Source organism: Bubalus bubalis, chromosome 13 (assembly GCF_019923935.1).
Source record: "Bubalus bubalis isolate 160015118507 breed Murrah chromosome 13, NDDB_SH_1, whole genome shotgun sequence".
Taxonomy (NCBI): Eukaryota; Metazoa; Chordata; class Mammalia; order Artiodactyla; family Bovidae; genus Bubalus; species Bubalus bubalis.
Window position 1 is genome coordinate 789,482 of NC_059169.1, and position 24,791 is coordinate 814,272.

Here is a 24,791-nt window from a genome sequence, read left to right on the forward strand (position 1 = left end):
AACGTCTTCTACCATGAAGCATCAACCTGTGCGTTCCCAACCTGGAGGAAGGCAGGAGGGAACGAGCGAACGCCTTGAGTAGGAAAACCGCTGAGTCCTTAGCCAGTCCTTAGGAGCCTATGAAGGAGGTCTGATTTTCCAGTATCTGAGACCGATTTGTCAATGCAGACATCTGGAAACTAAGCATCCTTCCTTAATAAGAACCGACAGCCCAACTTCACAGCTGATGCAGCCATAGGTGGGCAGAGGCCCAGGATTCCACTTGGAGGTCGACTTGCCAACAGCAGACAATGGTGCCCCGACCGTCACCCCCAAATCACTAAGGAGCCAGTATCTCTTCACTTCACAACGTGTGGTCACCCAGTCGTCCACCTCAGGTTAGGGACGCACTGTATTTTGTGAGGCAAAGAAGACACCACCTGGGCCACATTTTCTTACAAACCCAACTCTGTCCTGACTTATTATCAAAAGGATTTTACTGTTTAATGAAGACTGTTGGCTCTGCTCACACTTTCCTCAGTGTGAGGAAAAGCGACGTAATTTCAACTTTTTCACAGGAGGACCTGATGGGCATCCACAATCCACAACTGACCTTGACCCAGGTGTCTGCACTCAGATGGGAGTCTACAGATGTGGCTGGGTGCAAGGCATCTACAGCCCCATGAAATAAGATAGTCGATCTAAGATCTAAATCATCAGCCCAACCGTCGTCTGTCAGACCTCACGGAGTTGCTGATCAGACCAAGAGGAAAACGATTTCACAACTGCCGGGGTTTGCAACAGTGGAAGTCACGGATTTTTTACATGATTCAGATGAGATCGGGCGCAGTAGGGTGGTATGGCTGTAGGCTCTTTACGTGATTCAATCCATGGGATATACGAGCTTACTTTTCAACAGCAGATCGCTTCTGGGACTTTGATTGATAGTTCAGTGCCATCTTGGTTTCCATGCCCGTGTAAATAGCAACACCTGTAAAGCAGAGAGTAGATGACGGAGCAACCGCACAGCTGTGTCTGTCTTCCGCTACATGGTAAGTCACATGCAGAGAGGCACACGCGGAATTCTGGACAAAATAAATCATACTTCACATTTTTCTAGGCCAGCTAGCTATTCATAAAAAGTCATACAAAAAGATTCTTTAGACCAAAGACCTTTTTTCTTCCTGCGTACGTAGGGAGCAATCTGTACTTTTTAAAAAAAAAGTTCAGATTCTAGTTATTTGGGTTTCCCAACAATAAGACACACTTGTGTATTAGTTGTGTATCAGTTAAAACATAAAAATTAACCCACTGGAAATGGAAGCTACTAACAAAGAAACATAGCCATTAAAAGAATTTTCTGCAGAACGTGTGTGAATTCTTTCACAGGCATGACTTCACGTTTGAGTCACCAACTGCAGGCACTCAGCACGCAGGCAGCGCCCTGACATGTCCGTGGTGGACTGTGGTCGTGCGTGGAGACTGGTTTTCTTAGGACAATTTTCACCACTATAAATCCACAGCACCTCCAAGCACAAAGAGACACTTTCAGGCACCTCCATGGATTTTAACTGCTTATGGGGCCCTTAGTTTTAGCAGCTATTGTTAATAATTCACTAATTAAAACATTTACCAAAGATTTTCTCGGTGTTCTTCAGCGTGGCTCCTCTAAGAAGCAGGTTTTCCGATCCTAATGACCTGCAAAGAGAAGGACGACCGGAAACAGGATAATGGAGAAGCAGCTTACAGGCTCGACGCTGCATTTCACGAGGAAACCATCTCAGTGTAGATCCGCCTGTACCTGGACTATGAACTCTAGCCGAGCCCCAGGAAAGGCAGGCACTCTTTCCCCGGGGACAGTAAGAACTGTCTGCTGGGAGATTCCCACAGTCAGCTCCATCAGGGCCCCAGACCCACTGGGTGGCCCCGAAGGCTTTGACGCCACTCCATTAGAGCAGCGAGGGTCTCACCACCAGCAGCACCAGGGCCCTCCCCAGAAGTGCCACCCCACAGACCAGCCCGGAAACCCGCCCCAACAAGCGTCACATCTGAGGCTGCGCTGGGGATGCCAAGCGGTGCCCGTGGCTCACTGAGCTGCTTCTAGCACATCCTGGGGGCATCACACACATTAACACAGTCCGGCTTTCAGAGAGGCGCTGGGGGCTCAGTGAGGCACCCACAAGCACGCAGCCAAGCCGCAGGCCCTGGACGCAGCTGGCCTGTGAGTCTGCAGTGACCTGCGCACTGCTGTGCTGGGGCGACCGAGGCAGCTAAAAACCATTCATGTGAAAACAAGCACTTGGGACTCAACAGTGAGATGAGTCAACTCAACAGCCGACAAACTCTGCCTTTAGGGGTTCGGGGGCCAGTGGTCCCCTCTGTTGACCGAGTAATCATTTCTTCTTATTTCCCAAGAGCAGAAAGGGAATAAGAAGCAGATTCAGATTCACTAACTTTACATCTACAATGTTCTCCTGATTTTCTTTGGAGAGTAAAGGGATTTGGGGTAAAGGGGAAAATTTGCTGAAGTTTTCTTTTCATTCAATTAGCATTTGATTTCCTTTTACCAAGGGAGGCTGAGGACTTACTGAACGATATAAATGTAAATGCATCCCGTGTACTCAGCTGACCCGGCTCAGGACCACACCAGGGTGAAGACGAGAAAGAGGGACTGCCCAGCGGGACGCGCTGGCTGGGACGCCCTGACCCGAGGGGTCTGCCCAGGGCCGTCCGTGGTCTCAGGGCGTGGTCCCCAGCCCGACAGCCACGTGGGATGGGGCGCCCTGGTACACACATGCGGTCCGTTTCTGTTAAAAGCACCGTCAGCCTCTGTCGGCAAACACGACAGCTCATGTCCAAGGTGTTTATGGAAACAAGTGGCCCTTCATACAGTGTCTCTGTGGAGTCTAAAAATAACATTTTAAAAAGCACTTTGCTCCTGGTTTGGACAGGAGGTTGAAGACACATCACTCAGAAAGGATCCATAAATTGGATATACAATTCTTATCTGTCCACACCACAAATTTATAAACATCTTTAAACATCCAAATATTAAAAATCTGCTGACTTTAGTATAAATACTAAAACAAGCGAAACTAGATAAAGTATCAGAATACGGTAACAGTAATTCTCTCTCAAGAGACTCAGCCGTCAACTCTGTACAAATATCAAATAAGGAAACCAGGCAGTGCTGACTTCTCCAGGTTCACCCACTGGTGCTGTGGAGCCGGCTAATCTCTCCACCCTCCTTCAGATACAAACGAATCCTCATGAGGCACGAGAATACAGGTTGTTTCTCCTCACTAACCAGTCATTCACGTTTAGAACAATATGTATTTAAGAAAGACCAAGGCAAGGCCTCCATCGGTCTGGAAAGCTCTTGCTAACCTGCTGATGAAGAGTGGTGATAAACACATGCTCAGAAGGTGCCAACTGCTTCCTTAAAACAAGCAATTCCTGGAGCCTCTCAAGGAGAGAAACCCCGCAACTACTTATTCGACATTAATTTCCATCTTCTTTTCTACTTCCGGGCCAGTGTTCTCTTTAATACACACGGTAATACCAGAACACTGGCAATCTGGAGACGTGTGAACTGGAGGAAAATTAATCTCTGACCAGCAGGGTTTGTGGAAAAGGAGTGACTTCAAAGGCAGTCCCCTCAGTGTAGACCTCGAGACCTCACGCGGGCAAAACGTCCCCAGGCCTGGGAAGCGGAGGCCGCAGAGCCCATGCCCGGGCTGAGCGGGGTCCACGGCCTCGGGGCCGAGTCAGCTCCCAGCCGCCAGCGGTCTGGGAGTGGATGCCTAGCTGGGACCTACACTGGTCACTGCGCATCCCCGGCAGCAGGTTCCCATCCCTGGTGGGCGTGAACCCAGAACGGGCCCTTGGGAGGCACATCCCCGATGTCCAGGGCAAGAAGGTGCCCGGAGATGACCACGAGCAGATTCACGCAGCCGATCCGACGGCTTCCAAGTCAGAAGCCATTTGGCCTCATAGTCTGTTCAGCTACGGAAGGTGTTTCTAATGGGGAACCGCACCCACCCCTTCATCTGCTGTGATGGGGCCCTCAGCAGACTCTCGGGAGAACATTCTCCACAGTGTGGTTAGTGTGTTAACACATCCAGATATATGTACCAGAGAAACCAGCCACAGGACAGAGCCCAGACTCTAGTCAGAAAGGACCCCCTCAAACCAGCCACGGGACAGAGCCCAGACTCTGGTCAGAAAGGACCCCCTCAAACCAGCCACGGGACAGAGCCCAGACTCTGGTCAGAAAGGACCCCCTCAAACCCACTGGACAGCGACCATGAACAGCTCTCATCAGGAATAGAACCACATTTAATTGAACGATAGACATGAAACCCCCCAGCATTCACAAGAAGCAGAGGACTCACCTCACCACAGGGTCATTCTGATCGTTGTAAACGTTTATGCGGCCGACGAACCTGGGGGCGGGAGGGTCAGGTCACTGACGTGGCGGCAGGGGGGCGGGAGGGAACAGGACCTGAGACCCTGGCTCCTGGACCACCCCCACCCCATACCTCCCTCTCTAAGAAGGGCTGAGGTCCTCCCGGGAATACAGGGGTGGGGGGCTCAACCACGCTTCTTCCCCGCCCTGCTTTTACTTGCTCTAATTAGCCCACGACTTAAATGACTTAAATGAGATTCCTTAAAATGACTTCCTCAAAGCACAGAAAATTCATTTTTCTTCAACACATTTAGTTCCATGAAGCCTTTTCAAGTATCTGTACAGAGAGCTAGAGATTGGAGGGGACTGGGCTTCCCCAGTGATGCACACACACACCCACCCCCAACCAGCCAGGAGCCAGGCCCTGGGGGGCGGCGGGGCGGAGGGACCCGGGGAGGAGGCCGGCTTACTTGTAGAGGTCGGGCTGGGGCTGCTCACACTCGATGGTTGCATGGAGACTGTCGATGTCTTCCTCTGAATGGAACCCCTTTGTGTCCTGAACCGCGTAATGGGTCTGCAGACGGACAGGACATGGGGGGTCACAGCCCAAACGAGCAACACAATCTCCCCGCAGTGGGAGCCCCGTCCTGGGGCAGCCCCAGTGCTTAAGTGTCTATGCACATAAATAAGCCTGAGTGCAAAGCCTGGCTGCCATATGGGACAGAGTCTGCAGACGTAGAATGGTTACAAGACTGCAGGTGCCACTGTGCACGATTCCCGCATCCAAGAGGCACCAGCAAAGTATCCTTAGCCAGTGTCCTCACCTAACCCAGTTCTCCTCCAAAAATAGACGTTTGGGTTCATCTATCCAGACTAGACGCCATGGCCCCAGCCCCGCCCCAGAGTCTCCGAGGCCAACGGTCTGGGTGGCACCTGAGAACCACGTTTCTAAGCGGATCCCAGGGCTGCTGGTGCTGCTGGTCTGGGACCCCATTTTGCGAAGATGGGCCCTGAGGGTACCAGGAATGGTGGACAGGTGGGCTGGCTTGGGAGGACGCCATCTCCTCCCCAACCCTGACGAGCAAGCTCGGGCAAGCGTGTGAGGATTCAGAATGACGGGGGAACGATCACAGCATCCGGCTAACGTGTGAAAGCTCCGGTGCATCCCGTACTGGGGAGCTTCTAAACTGTCCTCACGAGAGCTCTGTCCACATCTGACGGACAGGAGCACTCCTCAGGTGTGACCAGTGCAGGGCTCCTCCTCTGCTCTTGAGGAGACGGCTCCGGTGCGTTAAGCCCAGGAGCCCACACACAGACGTCTGCCACGGGCCACGTGTGGACGGGTGTGGCTTCACCCTGACCGCAGTGATGCACCAGACCCTCGAGGCATCTGCTCCCGAGAAGGGTGGCCGCATCTGGGCAGGGACGTCCCCCTTTGGGTGGGGGTGTGGACGGCAGCCCACTGCCGGTGGTCAGGTGTGAATGGCTCGCCTGGGCTGGGGAGGAGCGGACACGACCCCTCAAGCTCTGACGCCACTGAACACCGAGCACCCTCCACCCAAAACTGCTCTCCGTACACACGACTGTGCCGCAAGGCTCCTCCCCGGGGATTCGGGATGTAGAAAACGTGAGAGTGAGTGTGGAAACCCCATGGGCTTCATGTGATGAGACTGTGGTCATCCACAGGGGAGGAGCAGGGTGCCCTTCAGGGCTTGCCCCTCGGGGAGGCTCCTGTGTCCACGGGAGCCAGAGCCTCAGAAATGCTGGACCCACAGGCCAGGCTCACTTTCATAAACTCCCTGCAAGAGTCCGTGTTTTCAAAACAGTGAAATCCTTAAAATTAACAGCGATGTGCTTTTCGTTTGTGATCATTAAAATTGTTTAGTACCAGCTGCCAGTACAGAACTCCACACTGAATGTAAGAAATGAATCATCATTTCTGAAAATCCTTACTAAGATACTTTAACAAAAAGATGCTCATTGAAGTAATAAGCGGGCAAAATCGAGACTCACTTTCCATACAATTCCAGTCTGGTGAAGTCACTGATTTTGACAGGTAAAATGAAAACGTCCAAATTCTAACAATCTATTCCTTACATCCTTAACTGGGTGCCCTCGCTAAGCAGCAGCTAAAAAGGAACGTGGACTTGCTTCTGTTACCTGAAGAGGCTGAGGGTTAGGGCGCTGGGGTGGGAAGAAGAAAGTGGGAATCAAGGAGACGCAAACTAGAGGAAACAGTCCCTGGTCTCCCTGAACGCAGAGCCTCACTCCCTGTGCAGCTTCTGGCCACAGGAGCACAGCTCCCAGGGGAAGGAGGGGTCCCTGAACACAGAGCCTCACTCCCCGTGCAGCTTCCGGCCACAGGAGCACAGCTCCCAGGGGAAGGAGGGGGTCCCACGGGCAGAGAACAGGCACGTTACTTTGTGGCTGGACTCCCCATCCAGGCTGGCGGTGGTCACGTGGCAGGTCCCGTCCACACGGCTGCTGGACAGGAAGATCAGGTCACAGGGGAAGGTCTCGTCCTCCTTGACCATGACGATGTCCCCAACCTGCAGGACAGACGACAGACAGCGCTGTGAACCGGAACCGGCCTCTGGGCCGGGGCTCCCATGGACGCCGTCACAGCATCACTGGAAGGAAAGCGTGTGGATGACGTGGCTGAGAAGGGTCACTTCTGGAGCACGTGGCCCAAACCCAGGAGAGACCGGGGAGGTCGACACACCACTGGACGCTTAGACCCTGGACACGCCACAGGGCATGATGAAAGAATGTTCTGCAATATTCTATTCTGCTATGATAGAAATACTTTGCAATATTTGAACTCCATCCAGGAGGATGAGTTGAGCGGTCATCCCATGGGCATAAAGCCTGGGACATGGCCACAGTGAAAAGGAGTGTGCGGTTCCAGCAGAGGACTGGCACAGGCCATTGCGACAAAATGGGCTTAACGGGCTTTGGACAAAGGTACAAAAGCCAGTCGATGGAGGAGGGACAGCCTTCCCAACAGACAAAATGGAGCGCTCGGGCAGTCCCGGGCAAAAAGGACTTTCACGTAAAAAGTAACACAAAATCGACAAGGAACTTAATCTAAAGCTATAAAAACTTTAAGGGGAAAAAAACCCAAACAAACAGGAGAAAGTCTTTGGCCACCAGGCCTTGGCAAAGAGTTCTTAACTTGACACTAAAAACACCATGCATATAAGGAAAAGCAGTGAACTGGACTTCATCAAAATGAAGAGCCTCTGCTTAGCGAAATACCCCATTAAGGTATTTCTGGCAGAGGACCAGTGTCTAGACCATGTGTGAACTCTCAACATTCCACAGTAAAAACCCTCAATGAACCAAGCAGGAAGTGGGCAAGGGCCACAAATCCTAAACCAGCCCATCCTAAAGGAAATCAACCCTGAATATTCACTGGAAGGACTGATGCTGAAGCTGAAACTCCAGTACTTTGGCCATCTGATGCGAAGAGCTGACTCATTGGAAAAGACCCTGATGCTGGGAAAGATTGGGGGCAGGAGGAGAAGGGGACGACAGAGGATGAGATGGTTGGATGGCATCACCGACTCAATGCACATGGGTCTGAGTGAACTCCGGGAGTTGGTGATGGACAGGGAGGCCTGGTGTGCTGCAGTCCATGGGGTCGCAAAGAGTCAGACACGACTGAGCGACTGAACTGAAGTGAATGACACACCAGAGAAAAAGGAGTTCTGGGCAGAAGGAACACCTGCTGAGACAGTGAAGGACAGGGAGCTCGGAGGGCTGCAGTCCACGGGATCACGAAGAGCCGGACTGACTGAGGGACTGAACAGAAGCAACAACAGCGAGAACAGATGTCTCAGGAAGAAGATGCCCTGAGGGCAAACAGCAGGCGTGAGCCACTCGCCAGCCACCAGGGAGGCGCACACTGAAACCACACGCAGAATCAGGGCCACAGAGACGAGAGACAGCGCCAAGCGCTGCTGGGAGTGCTGGGACAGAGCTGGTGGGAACACACGGCTGGGCAGGCTCTCCTGGGCTGTTCCTGTTCCACTAAGACGGGGTTTCCCACGATGACCCAGCAACTGAGCTCCTGACTTTTATACCAGAGAAATGGAAACTATTCACGTTAAAAAACCTCTACACAGATGCTCACAGCAGCTTTATTCGTCATGGCCCCAACCTGGAGAAACATCCCCAACCCTTCCCCGGTCCACCCCGACAGGCTCTCCAAGCAAAGAAAGGCGTCCAGATGCCCACCCTTGGTGAGCCCCGAGGGAATTCGACTGTGAGAGGAAAGCCAGTCTGGCAGGTACAGGCTGTGTGACCCCATCTACATAAAGAAACGTCCTGGAGGTGGACCCACCTACCGCTCAGGTCGCTGAGACCCTAAACCTACTCTACAGTCGATTACAGCTTTAAAAATTGACCCACAGAAGAAAGAGGTTGAAAACACCGATAGGAGCTTGCCTAAAGGGAGCAGTACTTGGGGAAGAGGGCGGTCTGCACGCAGTGACTAAAGCAATCTCAGACAGAAGTTTTGCCAAAGGCACGACAGCCGCGCGCCGCGGGCACTCACCCGGAGCTTCCGGCTCTGCTTCCGCACCAGCCGGCCGTGCTGCACGAAGTGCACGGGGCACTGGTTCATGGCGTTGTCCGCCTTGTGGCGCAGCCAGTCCTCGTAGCCCTGCCGGGACCCAGGAGAGACGCCCGTGAGCCCTCGCCTGCTCCGGCCGGGCGGCCACACTCAAGGGCTGCTCCACGCCCGGGGGAGGCTGGGCTGCGGTCCCCGGGGAAGGGGCTCTCTACGTGGAGCGGGGCCAGGACGCCCAGTAGGGCTGAGGGAGACCCCGGCTGGCAGCAGGTGGCCCCGAAACCGGGATTCAGCCTGGAGGGCCGCAGGGCAGCATGCAGGCAGGGGGCTGGCAGGGCCGCTGAGGGCCAGGCAGTCCTGGAAGGGCACAGCCCCGAATCCTCCACCTCCTCAAGCCCTTCGGGGCTGCCGGCCCGTCGCCCCGGGTAGAGCCAGGGCAGACCCAGGCTGCAGAGGGCAGCGCCCCCACCCACCTGGCACCATGTCCTGGCCGAAGTGGCAGGAAAGTCTCACCCCCAGGAGCCATGGCCACCGCTCTCTGCTGGGCACCTTGCACGCCCCCCACCCCCAGGAGCCATGGCCGCAGGGCAGGATGCTCCAGGGCACCCCCTTAGGGATGGGGACGCCCCTTGCAACGCAATCAGGGTGCTCTCAGGAGGCTCCATGCTCTTTCAGCTTCAATGGCACCACGGCCTCGGGGCAGAGCCCGCTCAGGTCAGGACTGGGGTCTCCAGCCCCCCCGGCCTGTCCCTCGGGCTCACACAGGGCGCGTCAGACGCACAGGCCAGGCTCCGCCTGTGACAGAGGCCCCTGATGCTCGTCCTCAGGCTCCTCAGACCCCACACGGTCCCCGAGATGGCCCGCCACGCCCCGTCAGCGTGCGTGGACGCCTGCACGGCCACATTCTCATTCCGTCCGCTCTTCAGACTTCTACATTCAAAGCCAATTTCATGGGCAACAGGTCAAATCATATCGCCGTTCAAATCTGTATATGCGGATCACTGGCGAGTGGAAGACAAAACCCAGACAATCACAGGGGAAGCCTTCGATGCCGCTCCCGTTCTGGATCAAACACTGACCAGTCCAGACGCTCTCACCACGCAGACGGGCAGGGCACTGGCCTCACGTTCACGAAGGTGGCCCTGAGCCTCGGCTCTTCGTGTTCTCTTGGTCGGGAGGAGTCGCTCTGCCGTGACTCCTACCGCTCAGGGTCAGCGCGGGCGCCGCGCCTCCTGTGATGGGCCTTCAGCGCTTTTATGTTTTATTTAGAGACTAACACAGAAAGCACGGCTTCGTCAGCAACAACGTGACCACCGAGAATTTAGATACTGCCTTTCAGATACTTCAATGCAAACATCATTGTGTTCCAAAGTATGCAGGAGATAAGGGACCTGTATCTGGAACATACAAATTGTCTCAGGGATAAGACACCATCCAATTTAAAAATGGGCCAATGACTTGAAGGTATTTCTCGAAAGAAAATTTACAAAAGGCCAATAAGCTCATGAAAAGATGCCCAGCATCGTTTTTACGAAGGAAATGCAAAACCACAGTGGGTACCACTTCACGTCCACTAGGGTGAGTGTACACGAGGAAGACGGGCGACAAGGCTCAGCGGGAACGTGGAGAAACTGGAAACTCACACAGGGCTGGCAGGAACGTCCAATGCCGTGGTCACTTGGAAAATACTTTCAACATTAGAGTAACTCTATTCCTCTGTATGCACGCAGGGGAACCAAGAAGCTCTGTCCACACAAAGCTTCCGCGTGACTGCTCCTGACAGTGTTCTCCAGAAGAGCCAGAATAGGAGAAGCACCCAGATACCCATAAGTGGGTTCTGGATAAATACAACGTGGTCTGCACACACGGTGGAGTATTATTCATCTATGAGTGAATCACTGACACACATTACCAGTGGATAAACCTTGAGAACATGCTCAGTGAAATAAGTCAGGCACAAAAGGTCACCAAGGTGAGATTCTGTTAATACAAACGCCCAGGGTAGGCCGAGAGTGGACTGGCGGTTGCCAGGAGCCGGGGCTGGAGGAGGGGGCTGGACAGTGAGACTCGCGGCTTTCTTCCAAATGGTGGGAACCGAACAGAGCTGATGGTTAAGCACTAACCCCCAGTGAACAGGTCATGGGAACAGCAGGTGAACTGCTCTCCCGTGGGTCACTGGCTCATCAGTCAGGGCTGCAGAGGGTGCAGGATCCACCCCGAGTCAGGAGCCGCGGGGCTGTGCTACATGTGGGGCCGCGTTCAGAGCCTCTGCAGGAGTGACTCCTCGGGTCTGGGCAGTGTGGGACTTGGCAGGCAAGCAACTCAGGGGCCACTGCACGCGGTTCAACGTGAGGACGACAGGTTCCTCCTCGGACTCTCAGGGCAGCAAACGAGCACTAAATTATTCAGCCTGCCTTGTTTTAACTCAAGAGTCCATCTAAACCAGTTACAGACGTGAACTTTAGAGGTGAGCCCAACGTCCCGTGAACTGGCTGAAACGAGCCAGCAGACTCTGCTTTGGATGACACACGGCCCCTGTAGCAGACCCTCTGTGGGACCCTCCTCCTTCCCGCCCGCATCTGCAAAGCTCACCTGCTTGATGGCCGTGACCGTGATGACGAAGAACAGCGGGAGACCGCTTGTCACCGGACTCGTGGGAGTATCGATAATCAGCTGCAGGAAACAGGGTGGGTGAGTCAGCTTCGGAAACCCTTCTGAGGGGCTTTAGATGGACTGCTTGGCCCTGGACACCTCGTAGCATCCACTTTGACTCATGTTAACTCACTTGGCTGTTGCCCCACTCTATACCACCACTGGAGATAAATGATACAAGGTAAACCATCCTCCTTTACTAGAAAACCGAGGGCAGTTCTCCTTATTACAGGGCACGTCAGCAGCAGCAAGGACACGGGATAATTCCAGCGCGCCTGTTATTTCAATTCACCCTCTGCTTCTGGTGCCACACTTTAACGACATTATTTGCATACATTACTGGGGGGAAATTTTTTAAAGTCCTTCCACTGTATTCTGTCTGATTGAGACGAGTCAGGCTGCTGATCTGAAAGCACGCCTGACCTGTTTCCTTATCCACATCTCACTGTGGTTTCCACTTTCTTCCTGTTAACGCTCTTCCTTTTAGTGTTTTTTTTAGGAGCATGCACATGATTTAGGGAGATAGTGAAGGACAGGGAAGCCTCACGTGCTACAGTTTACGGGGTCGCAAAGAGTCGGACACGACCTAGTGACTGAACAACAAGAACAACATCGTGATTTGGGGATAAGTGGAATAACATGGAGCGTAGCGAGTAAGTCCTCCTAAAGGTTAGGAAGCTCCTGGCCTCCCATCAGGACTGGAGGATGAGGGCAGAAGGCAGCCAGACCAGCTCACGCACACGGGGCTCACACCCATGCTCTAGTTAACAGGTCTCTCTGAACCAACATGCTTGTCTTTGAAGAAAGCAGGTGACGGGTCTGTAGATAAAGGGGCACCAAGTCCATGCTCCCTCTTTATCAGCAAACCAGTCAATCATCCAAGAATAAATGTCACTTATTTATATTTACATCTGGGGCAAGAGGAAAAGGTGACCAGCCTTACCTGGACCAGAAATATGATAAGAAAATAAAAGTTGGCTATTCTTCTGAATTGTTCAAATAAGTTCTTGGGTATGAAGTTCCAAAACGTGTACTGCAGAGAAGAAACACAGAACGGGGTCGTCAGGACCACACGTCACACCGCGTAGTTATTCTGCCACACGGTAGGCCGCCCTGGGTCTCAAAGTGAAAAATGACTAGTTTCTGATACAAAACAAAGCTGAGAGTGTGTGTAGACATTTTATCAACTTCTTGACCATACAGAGAAACTGCCAACACAGAACACAGCCTTGAAGCAGCGTATTTGAATTGCCCAGTCCCAGATAATTCAAGGTAATGCAAGGTAGCTTAAGAAGAGTTTCATGGTTAAAATGTCCGAGTTCTACCCTTTCTGCCTATAAAATGATTAAAAGAGCAGTGTGTGTCAAGGACTTCTCTGACGGTCCAGCGTTAGGACTTGGAGCTTTCACCGCAGGGAGCGTGGGTTCAATCCCTGGCCGGAGATCAAAGATCCCAGCTGCTACACAGCGAGACCAAAAGGAAAAAGAATAGCGTGCGCCTTAAAGGAATGTGGTGAGCACTGAAGCTCTGGCTCAAACTGGTCTCAGAAACGACAGAGTCATTGAGATTCTATAACTTGAGAAAGAGCACAAACAAATCAATCTTTGTAAGTGTTTGAGAGAGATGTATTTTGTCTTAAGTGGGCCATAAGCAGGGCTTCCCTGGTGGCTCAGCTGGTAAAGAATCTGCCTGCAATGCAGGAGACCCTGGTTTGATTCCTGGGTCAGGAAGATCCCCCGGAGAAGGGAAAGGCTGCCCAGTCCAGTGTTCTTGGGCATAAGGAAATTACTTTTTCACTAACTTTAAAAAGGAGCTATTAAAAGAAATATAAGATATGTCATACCACAGCATTTGTGTCTCATTTTTGTGATTCTGTGACCAACCTAGAATGACCTTTCAGTCTTCATAAGCTCCCTTCCTAGAGATCCCGATCCCAAAGTGCGACTGCCCTCAAGGCTCCATCCCGTGAAGCCCACCCTGTCTCCAGAACCCAGACCAGCATACTCACCACCCAGGAAGTCAGAACACGTCCCCACCTCTAACAAACTACTCAGTGCAAAGTCACATTAGCGGGAAGGGTCCTACTCAAAACCCATCTTTTATCTGCTGAAATATTTATAGATGGAGGTTGTACATCGTTTAGGGTTTGCTTCAGAATGGTCTCGAGGTAGAAAAGAGACACACAGAGGACACCCCGGGCACCTGCTGGTGCGTGCAGACAGCGGGTGGTTGGGCGCAGACTCCCCCGCTTCTCCTGCGTGTCTGCAAGCTTCCACATTAGAAAGCGCCACGAATCTATTACAGAAGGCCATCTTCTACCATCCTTCCAAATGTGCAGATCAGTCTTAATCTATTTTAATGCTACTATTTCAGGACGCCCTTTCCGTTTCCTAAATCCTAGTCTACCAGGGAACCACACAGATCTGGAATTTAAAACCACCTAAATGATTACTTTATTCTTACTGGGTGTAGGAGGCCTGTGCTGCAGCTTAGACATTATGTTGTGTGAGCCACATATTTTACAGAATAAATCACCATCTTAAGTTATTACTGCTGATTATCAGTAATACGGTGTTAAACTCTGACAATGTGCAGCATGAAAACTGAGAATCCAGTGAGATGGTTTAAACAGTCAGGACTGCATGGATCATCAGAACTGTATGGATAAAATGAAATGAGGTCTTTATTGCACATGAGAGCTGGCAAATAGTTAACAGTGGGCCAATCGCACATTTTTTATCTCTGCTGAGTGGTAATGATCCAAATACTTGCTCAGACACTTGGGCCACAATATAAGGTAATACTTTGCATAACAGGTACAGTGATGCACTCTGACCCACATCCGTCTGTCAGGTCCTGCCTTTCGCTGATATCATCAGTAGAACAGAACCTAACGCCAGAGCCCTCGGTGCTGAACCCCAGAGCAGGACAGCGCAGAACAAAGTGGGTACTTTCTTGCTGTGCTGGAGCTGAGACGTCTGAGGTGGGCGGAGCATCACTTTCCCATCACACAACTTGGGGAGTTGTGAGTCCAGACCACAATCCCCACCTCGTGTCCCGTTCACACCACAGCCCAGGCGTGCATCATCAGCCGTGAGCCGGCCCTGGCCGCTCTCATCCCCTCTGGGTTCTGTCCTTACCGTGGGCTGGAGGGGCCCCAGGCACAGAGAAGCAGCCCTGCCTGGCTGCCCCCTCCTCACGTGGCACCGGGGAGACAGGGGCAGCCCAGTGCAACTCTGCTTCGCCGGCCGCGGAGAGGAAACCCAGAGCGTCCGGAAACCGGCGAGGCTGTGGCCATTTGTACCCTACAGGGCTCCGGCACAGGTGCACTCGGGTACTCTAAAAACACACGATCTCCTGGAAAGGCAAGCCCGGAGGTCTCAAGGAGTTCAGTCTTGTGTACGGAGGGGAGAGACCGCACAGCCTGAGCTGGACGTTTAATGCTGCGGTGACGAGGGCAGAGCTGGCAGCCACGTGCCCTGTGTGCCCAAGCACCACGCTGTGAACTGGCGACGCCCCGTCGTCCTCTGAGTCTGGGGCAGGGGGTACGCAGCTGAGGTTTGAGAAGGCCCTGGCTGGGGGGCTCGGTGTGAGGTCAGAATCAAAGGGAAGGGATCACACATTTGGGGTCGTTTCTTACTTTTCCTTCTTCTACCGTGTTCTGCTCAAAAGGGAACAGAACGTGGATCACACATTGTTCACCAATCACAGATCAGGCTGGAGATTTAACTCAGCACAGGCGTTTGTGCCCTTAAGGAGCCACTGTTGACAGTCTTCCAAGGTAGAAATGAACATTTTCTTTCCAAGAAGACATAGATACACCAACATATTCTCCAGACCCGTTTGTAAATTTATTTCTTACAAGCTAAGCTGTATTTTCTGCATCCTGGGCTGTTTTTAAATGAAAATGATCGTGTGTCTAGCCTTCAGCAACACCTGGTCTGAATCCACAGACATCCACCGCTATGGGCTCAGGCCCCAGGTCCCCATCCGAGGGCCTCCTCTGGACCACGACCAGCAGCGCCAGGCGTCACAGGCTGGTGGCACGGGCGACCCCTGTGCCGTGTGTTCTACAGAGGAGGGCGCTCTAGCCTGGCAGGTGGCCAGACACCTGGTAAGTGTCGCCGGGAGGATCTGAGCCCTAGACTTCAAATCTGACCCTTAAACACTACACAGTTAGAAGCGAAGTGAGGAGGAGGTGCTGTGACGCCCTAACAGCGTTTGAGGGGTGATTTGGGGGTGGTGATGAGCATGCAGCCTGGCCACTCAGGGGCGGGTGGTCCCAGCTTCGGGAGTTCTGAGGGCCCAAGGAGCCGCGGGGGGAGTCCCGGGCGGACTCTCACCTTGGAGGAGACAATCCTGTTGTCCGGGTACCTCTGGGGGATGTAGGCCTCGGCGCCTGGCGGGGGCTCCCGGTGGCCCACGTAGACTGTCCGGCTGTCCACCCAGTCCTCCTCCCCGGCACACTGCGGGTGGGAAACAGAGTCGTCAGCGTGGGCGGGACCCGCGGGCAGGGTCTTCCCAGGGTTGGCTTTCATGCTGGTCTGTGTAGAGGCCGGTGTGTGTGTGTGTGTTGTTGGGGGGGGGGGGCGGGCAGTTGGACTCGGTTGCAAGGTCGATCCCTACTCCCTACCTCCACCCCTGCCCCCACCCATCCCCCTGGGCCCTTCAGGAACCTGTGCTTCCTCCCCCCCAGCTCTTCAAGGAAGTGCCAGCTGCACTCCCACTGGGGGCTGAGGGGGCCTTCAAGGCGGACTGCCAGTGGAAATGACACAGCGGGCCCACTTGAAAATAAAAAGTGACAGCAAAGCCCTGAGGCTTCCAAAGAGAAAAAACAGTGAGTGATCCTAGGACTTGGGGAAAGGTCTCTAAACAGAGAAGAATGTAAAACTGTGAGCTCGGACCAGAGGGTCTCTCGGCCTCCACACAATCACAAGAACAAGACTTCCTGGAACGCAGACGACCTGCGTCTGACCCATCTCTGCCCGGACACCATGGAAGAGAGACTAGAGCCTTGGGTGGCAGGGCGGGGCCTGGACGCCCCAGACAGGCAGCCCCAGCTCAGGGCGGGGCCTGGACGCCCCAGACAGGCAGCCCTAGCTCAGGGCGGGGCCTGGATCCCCCAGACAGGCAGCCCCAGCTCAGGGCTCTGCCCCCTCCCCCCAGGCTGGGAGCCCCAGCTCAGGGCTCTGTCCCCCTCCCCCAGACAGGCAGCCCCAGCTCAGGGCTCTGCCCCCTCCCCCCAGACTGGGAGCCCCAGCTCAGGGCTCTTTCCCCTCCCCCAGACAGACAGCCCCAGCTCAGGGCTCTGTCCCCCTCCCCCAGACAGGCAGCCCCAGCTCAGGGCTCTTTCCCCTCCCCCAGACAGACAGCCCCAGCTCAGGGCTCTGTCCCCCTCCCCCAGACAGGGAGCCCCAAGCTCAGAAGGAGCCCGCAGGGAGCAAGTCAGAAAGAGGTTTCTCAAGGCTGGTTCCCTCCCTGGGCACAGGCCAGTTTTAGTGTGATCACTGGACGCCTCCTTGGTGCCGCCCTAACCGTACAGGCCGGGGCACAATTCCTGCTCGTGGAACAAGGTCAGAAAGCAAGCGCAGGCCCTCCAGCAGGACCTGCCCCTGCAACACAAGCTCCTCCGGGAGGAGCCTCGTACTGACCGACGGAGCCCCGTACGAGAGAGCGAGCCTTGGTGCTGGCCCTTGAGGAGAGAAACAGGAGCGACAGCCCCCAGGGGCCCTGGCAGCTCCCTGAGTCTCTGAACAGGTCACAGCGCGAGGGACGGAGTGACGTCAGGGGCCTCATGCTCGACCGTCAGGCCACAGCGGCGCCCACGGAGGGTGCCCCCTGAGGTCACAGTGGCCAAAGAGCCTCAAGGCAAGACAGGCAGTTTAGGATCAGCCACTGGGGAGCCCCATGTGTGGCAGAGGCACAAACGTGCAAATCCTAAGCGGGTTAAACTCAGCTCAGAAGGCAGAGAGAAGGCAGCAGATGGGATGCTGGGAGCGCCTGTCTGCCGCGGTTCTGCGCAGGCTGATGCCGTCGTGTGCATCCTGATGCGGACAGCTGTGTGCCTGACGGGCCACGCAGCGTCCCCGTGTCCAGCCCACCGGAAGTAATACGAAGGGATTCTGGGTCTCTGCAGGTTCACCAATGAAAACAGACTTGGCCTCTTAAGCAGTTTCTTAACCCCGCCTGTTGTAAACCAGACAGTCGCCACAGCGTCCAGGTGATGCACACCAGAGGAAGTCAGGCCACACGAAGCTCTGAGATGAGTCACGGCTGATCACGGAATCTCCTGGGGCAGGGCGACAGAGGTCGGCGGCAGGAGGGAGCGGGGACCCTGATTCTAAGACGTCCAACATCTAGTTTCACAACAGGCAGCGTAAGGAACAGGCAGGTGTCGGCAGTCTTTGAAAGGAAACTCCTAGGACTAGACCCAGGTGAGATTAGCTTCTGCGGAAGATGTGTTCACACATGGATCACAGCAGGACGGCTCGGCCCGCGCTCTGGCCTATCAGCTGGCCGAGAACATACACCCCTTCCCTCCAGAGGAGGTCGGGAGGCAGGTGGGATCCGACCTCACAGATTCCCACATTCCTGGGGAATCCCAAGACGTCCCACCAAAACGCAGGTGAACTGGAGGCCAAGGCTTTGTCTGCACGGCCCCCAGGGATGCCCCACAAGATACTTGCGAGTCATGTCTGCTGAGGGATTGGTACCTGGGATGGACCAGCCAACACAACCAATAGTAAAAAGGCAAGTAAGGCGGGGGATTCGACTGGACATTTCTCCAAGAGCTGCAATGGCCAACGGGCACATGGAAAGATATTCAAAATCAACAGCCCTCAGGGAAACACAGGGGCTAGACACGGAGGACCAAACACTGGACGACTCGTGTACATGGGGTGTTTGCAACAGGCAGAGCCGTGGAGACGGAAACAGCACCGTGGCTGCCTGGGGCCAGGGAGGCTGCCGCTCCTGTACCGGGTTTATTCCGGGAAATGACAATGTTTTAATATTAGATCATGGTGGTGCTCCATAAGTTGGTAAATGCACTAAAAACCACTGATTTAGACTTCTTGAACAGAAAGATTTTAGGATCTAGTAATTTTGTTTCAGTAAAGCAGTCCCTTAGGGCCCCCACGGGTTCCTGGGTCCCGAGCATCACCCGTCACATTTCTGAGTTGGTGCAGAGACCCTGTCCAGGGTCAGTGCAGGGAACCTCACGTCTCTGAAGCCGCTTCCACCCCGTCTTCTCACTGCTGTGTCACCAGAACGCAAGATGCTTCCCATTTTAGGGAAAACAAGGAATATCTTTAAGGCTGGTTTTTCAATAGACCGCAATTCCTAGTGGATAAAACTGAGCTTGACGGACTTCCCAAGGAGAACAGCTAAGATTGGAGAAACTCGAAGCGATCACAGTGAGGCAGGATGGAATGAACACAGCCGCAGAGCACCCTGGCTCTCTGCGCCGGGCTGAGGAAACACCCCACTTCCAGGGCCCTCACGGGCATCAGCATTTCAGGTGCAGTGGCCGGGCTCCTGGCTGGACCTCGGGGCCCAGCAGGGAAGGTGCGAGGGATTCGCAGACAGGCCCCGTGCAGATGCTGCACACCACCTCTGCCAACACGCTGCTTCTGGACTCGGAACCCACCCCTTCCCCAACCCAAAAGTGGCTGAAGAACCAGAGGAGCCAAGTGTGGGCAGAGGTCTGGCCCTCACAGACCTCGCCATGGGCCGTGTTGGGATCTGGGCGCGGCAGCCTGAGCGCTCAAGTCAGAAAGCTCACAAGGACGGAAGAGAGTCTGAAAAACGCCGAAAATCAATCTTGGCCAGCAGCAGTCACTAATGGAAGTTTCGAACTGCAGCTGAAACAAACACAACCTATTAGCCGAATTACACAGCCCAACCGGAACGACAGCATGTAACCTAGCCTCGATTCACCAGATCCGCTTTTGCAGAGGTGGTTCCCCCCAACAGCCATTTTCAGGACAAAGCAATGCTTGTTCCGTAGTCCGTTTTCAGCTTTAAAAGCCAACACTTCTTGTTTGATGGGTAAAGAGGCGTTTCTGAACACGGGCATCTCCCACTCACGTCCCTGTGCTCTGGCTTCTCGTGGCGAGTGTGGTGTGGCCCCACCGTCTCCAGCACCCACACCCCCACCACAGGGCGTCCGTCCACCCAGGGAGCTTTCACTGTCCTCTGCAAACCTCCTCAGGTGCAGTGATTAAAACCACGCTCCATGAACCGATCAGATCAGAGTCCTCGGCGTGCATCACCAGCCTTCCCAGGGCCTGCGAGCAGAGTCGGACCTCCTGTGGGGAGGCAGGGACCCAGGTGCCCCCATCACTGAACCTGCAGCCTTGGCCCCTGCAGGAGTGGGAAAGACAGGCCCTTCCTCCCCAGGAAAATGGCAGCCCGCTCCAGTATTCTGGCCTGGGGAACCCCATGGACAGAGGGGCCTGGTGGGCCACGGCTCATGGGGTTGCCAAGAGTCGGACACAACTGAGCGACGGAGTTTTTCCCTCCTCAGGCAAATTCTCGGCCTCTGCGGGGTGCTCAGTGTCATTTTTCTGCTGTGAACATATTATTAAGCACAGAAGCATCTGGGTCACAGAAGGACCAGTGACGGTCCGCCTCACTTGGCAACGTGAGCATCTGGCAAACGGTAAACGTTGCCAACCTAGACTGTAGCTTACTGGGCCCGGAACCAAAATTAAAACAAAACTTCAGCCACAGATGACTCTGGGCTGCCCTAGGCTCTCCCCCTCTCACAGTTACAGGCGGAAGAGCTCCATGCTGGGGCGCCCAGCCAGAGGCGGGAGTGGGGTGGATGGACGGAGCACTGGCCGCGCTGCCTTGCCCCATTGAGACGCACAGCAGCGATGCCCGCAACAGTGGCGTTTCCAGACGAGGCTGCATGTGAAGCCGCTGACATCGCTCCCTGGACGTCAGTGTGAGACCGGCAGAGGTGATCCCAGGGGGCTTCTGTCCGGTCTCCCGCAGCGACCCCTCGCAACGCGCATCCTCAGTGCCCGTGCAGAGATGGAGCCTCGTCCCCGGTCCCGGGGGGTGGTCAGCCCTCCCCACAGGGGATGCAGCTTCTAGCTGAACTCATGTACCTGTGGGTCACCTGTTGCCACCTGTCCCGTGAGGGCCACAAAGGCCTGGCTCCCTGGAAAGCAGGCCGAGGTGGGTCCCCTGGATACTGGCTGGGGAGGCAGGTCACCCCTGCCTGTTGGGGGGCAGCCTCTGTGCCAGGTGTGGGGGCAGTATCCCCACATCAAAGTCAGGAAATGGCCCTACAAGAAGCAACAAGTCCAGTCTAAGCTGGGGGCCGGAGTAGGGGACAAGATGGGCCAAGTGACCAGGCAGTGAAACAAGAAAATTCTAAGACAGAGACGAGGCTCTCCCCGCTGGAGGAAGACCCTCAGCCTTCGGTCTCAGGGGAGAGCCCGCTCCCCCGTCCAGCCGTCCAAGGGGGCCCAGCTTGGCGCAGGCCCATCGGGGAGACTGTGACGGCCGGGTCTAGCTCCCCTGCCCGGCCGTCGCCCACTGCTACCCAAGCCCTCAGCTCCTACCCCAGAGAGAAAGGGCAGGGAGTCCTGAGTCACCAACCGGATAATTGCTGCCCTGAGCCGGAGGCTGGGGCTCCCATGACCGGGAGCACAGCACAGCGAGCCCATGTCCCCTCGAGCTTGCCGGGGGGCGGGGGGCAGGTCAGAGGCTGGACGGGCCCCGCGCTGGAAGGGCTCTGCTGGTGCTGGCAGGGGGCGTTTGTGAAGAAGGGGCCGAAAAGGGCATTGAGGCCCAGGTCCCCAGGAGGCGGGGAGCACCACGCAGCCTGGCAGAGTCCCATCCGGTTCCCACCCTCGCCCCTGCCCAGCGAGGCTCAGCGGGAGCTGTGGGCTCCTCTCCGGATGCGCCCCCTGGAAACCGCCCCTCTTCGTGATGGAAACCCATCCTGGTGGGCCGCCAGCTGGTCACGAGACGACGCACCGTCAGCAGCCTCTGCAGCGTAAACGTAGCTGAAGAAGCCAGAACAATCGCAGAGAGGAACCGGCCGAGCACTCGGGCAGCAGGAACCAGGGCTCAAGGCGGGTGGGAACCGGCCCGCAGGAGAGACGTTCGAACGTCACGCCAGCAATCCCCGTGCCTCAAACAGCGCCTGAGACCCTCGCCTGAGGGCTGGCAGGAGGCCCGCACACTCTTCCCACCACAGACTGTCTCCTTGCAGAGACAGAACAATGAGAAGAAAGCCAGCAACACCCCAGTCCCCACACACAAAGTGCTGGGGCCCACGGAGGCTTTCTGCCACTGGAGCCACACACCTTCCACGGCACAGGAGGCTTACTTTCCACACGCTGAATATAAACCAAGTGAAGGCCCCGCAGGCTGACGGGGAGTTACGGCAGCGGTGCGGGCGAAACACCAGCTGACGGGATCATGGCATCTGCAGAAAGCGCCCCTCAGCTGCCTGGGACCCGCACGAGGCTCCGGAACCCCGAGGCAAAGGCTCTGTCTGCGGGGAGAGGCCTGCCCCGGAGCCTGGGGCTGAGGCCACCCCACGTGGTCTGCGCATCAGGACAGGGACCGCCGGGGGCCACTAACACGTCCTGAGACCCAGGCCCAGTGGAAGGGGCAGGAGCCAGAGGGGAGAGTGGGAGGTGCTCGCTGGTCTCTGTGCACAGCCTCCCCGAGACCATCCCTGAGACCGGGAGTGTGGTCCCCGGCTCCTGGAGCCACGCTCCTGACGCCCCACTGGCCCCTCCCCTGCCCCCTCCCCGGGCAGCCCACCCTGCCCCCTCCCCGAGGATCAGGAGGCCCGTCCCCCACCGATAGAGGGTCAGGCCTCTGCGTGACCGGCCTCACCCTGCCTCTATCTGCCCCCGCTTCCGGACAAGTGCACAGGTCAAGTGGCCCTCAGCGTCTGTGACTCATTCCCCAAACCTGAAAACAGCCCTAAGTGTGTCTTCCTGTGCGGGAAGCCCACTTGAGAAACGTCGGTGTTTTCTGTCCACTCTCAATCTCAGCTGTGTCACCGACCACTCTCAGAGGAAAGGATGTTTAGATGAAGGATGGCTTTCCGGGGCCAGGCCTGCCGAGGAGGCTGGAGGGCTGGAGAGAAGCTTCTAGAACAGGACACTCCTCCACAGGCCTGAAGGGCGCCAGGAGATCCCCCGGGGGATGGCAGCTGATACGGCCAGCTGTAGCTGCAGGGTGCTGGGATCACCCTGGGTAATGGGGCAACCGTTCCACACCCCAGCACGTCCTCATCTAACAAGCACCCCACTTCCTGCCTCCACGATCCTGATTCTTGACAAAGGACTTCCCTAACTCAGTGGGTTTTGCCTTTATAAGCCTTGAATCCTTGACTCAGAATCTCCCGTGCTGTAATCCTCCGTCTGGCTCAAACGGAACTTTTCTATTCCTATTATAGATTGTTCGTTGACTATTTCCATTGACACGACGGAAATACAGACAGCCCCCTCTGAACGGAACAACAGTGACAGGTTACACGGCCCAGGGCAGGAAGGGGTATCACACAGCTCCTGGGGCCACCCCTTCAATGCTGTCCTTGAGCCGGACTCCCTCCAGCATCCCAGTCAACAAGAGATGGAGACCCCGTCTGGGTCGGTCAGCTGGCAGGAGCGGGGAAAGCCAGCGCAGTGGGGCCAGAGCCCCCCTGCCTCCTGCTGCCCCTCCCTGGAGGGCTTCCCCCGTCAGAGCCGGGGCCCCTCCTGTCAAACACCTCCCCAAGTCCCCTCACTGGGAAACGCCAGCAGCACGCGAGCCGATTCCCTCCGACCTGCTGCCCCACAGGATCACGATGACAGCGACTGAGCCGAGGCTCATCCGCAGGGGTGAGCACAGACGGGGCCAGCCTGAGCCCCCGAGGCACGGAGCTGCACGCACGGGGGACCTGCACACCCGAGACGCTGTCCCCAGGTTTTTCAGGCAGAGGCAGACGTCCTCATGCGGGCATCAGCCTCTCTGGGGTCACCCTGGAAGAGGAGACGGGGCCACAGGCCGGCACGTTTCAGGGAGCCGACGTGTTCTGAAGCCCACCCCAGGGCGCAGCCCTCCGGCAGGCTGCCCAGGGCCCCACCTCCTCCTGGTCGTGGGAGTGCTGACGCGGCCGAGCGGGCCGTCGGGGGACACAGCCTCAGGCCTCACTGGCTGCTGCAGCGTGACCCTCGGGGACTGTGAGCGCCATAGCCCTCGTCTACGTCTCTCTACGGGACTTCTTTCTCTCGCAGGTTGATAGACGCTGGTTATAGGCGATGGACACGATGATTCATGCGCACACACCTGCACACACCCACTCCAGCCAGTCACTTCTCTCTCTAGTCTCATCGCACGGAGTTTTACACCACGATGCTGGCAGATTTGCCCATCTGCAGATTTTGCCCACAGCCGAAATGCGGTATGCTTTGATATTTTTAAAGATGCTATCTGACTTCCGTTCCTAGGTGATACAGGCTTGCTGGCTGATTGATTAATTGATCTGAAGACCCCACCACATAACTGGACAGATGAAGGAACAATTAAGTTCCAGCGGGAGGAAGGGATTTGCCCAAAGCAGCAGGTCCAGGGCAAAACCCAGGGGTCTAGTTCCCCATCCTGGTCCCCAGCCAGGGTTGTCAGGCCCAGGAGCCAAAGTAAGATTCTAAGTGGTCAAACTTGGATGGATAAATAATTTTGTTGTGCTCAGTCACTCAGCTGTGTCTGACTCTTTGCGACCCCATGGACTATACAACCCGTCAGGCCCCTCTGTCCATGGGATTTCCCAAGCAAGAATACCGGAGTGGGTTGCCATTTCCTCCTCCAGGAGATCTTCCTGACCGAGGGATAGGACTGGCATCACCTGCACTGGCAGGCAGACTCTTCCCCACCGAGCCACCTGGGAAGCCACGGACAATTCGGGGAGAAGAAAAAATTCCTAAGTGTCAGCTTCCACAATCGTGACTAGATCACAACTCTTCCACAAGAGCCGTATTTACTGCTGGTTTCTACCTTCCATCAGGGTCAGAAACTCAGGGTCGGGCAAGTAGCTGAGGGACGCAGGTGGGCGTGTCCCGGAGACGGGCGGTCCTTCCTGGGGCGGGCGCAGGAGGCAGCCACACCGCGGGGCCACCAGCCCAGCCAAGGGGTTTCAGGTCTTTGCGGCGGCAGAGCCAGAAC

General features: G+C 55.6%; 1 protein-coding gene across 11 annotated transcripts in view; it reads right to left on the reverse strand.

Moving 5' to 3' along the window:
- ATP11A (ATPase phospholipid transporting 11A) overlaps positions 1–24,791 on the reverse strand; it is a 103,135-nt gene that overhangs the window by 37,465 nt on the left and 40,879 nt on the right. For all 11 annotated transcript variants that reach the window (XM_045162513.1, XM_045162509.1, XM_045162512.1 and 8 more), the window contains exons 2-10: positions 15,956–16,078; positions 12,556–12,645; positions 11,553–11,633; positions 8,946–9,053; positions 6,808–6,936; positions 4,858–4,961; positions 4,374–4,424; positions 1,613–1,677; positions 889–970 (exon numbers count right to left, since the gene is read on the reverse strand). In XM_045162513.1, coding sequence (XP_045018448.1) covers positions 889–970; positions 1,613–1,677; positions 4,374–4,424; positions 4,858–4,961; positions 6,808–6,936; positions 8,946–9,053; positions 11,553–11,633; positions 12,556–12,645; positions 15,956–16,078 — 833 coding nt within the window. The remainder of the gene's footprint in view (positions 1–888; positions 971–1,612; positions 1,678–4,373; positions 4,425–4,857; positions 4,962–6,807; positions 6,937–8,945; positions 9,054–11,552; positions 11,634–12,555; positions 12,646–15,955; positions 16,079–24,791) is intronic.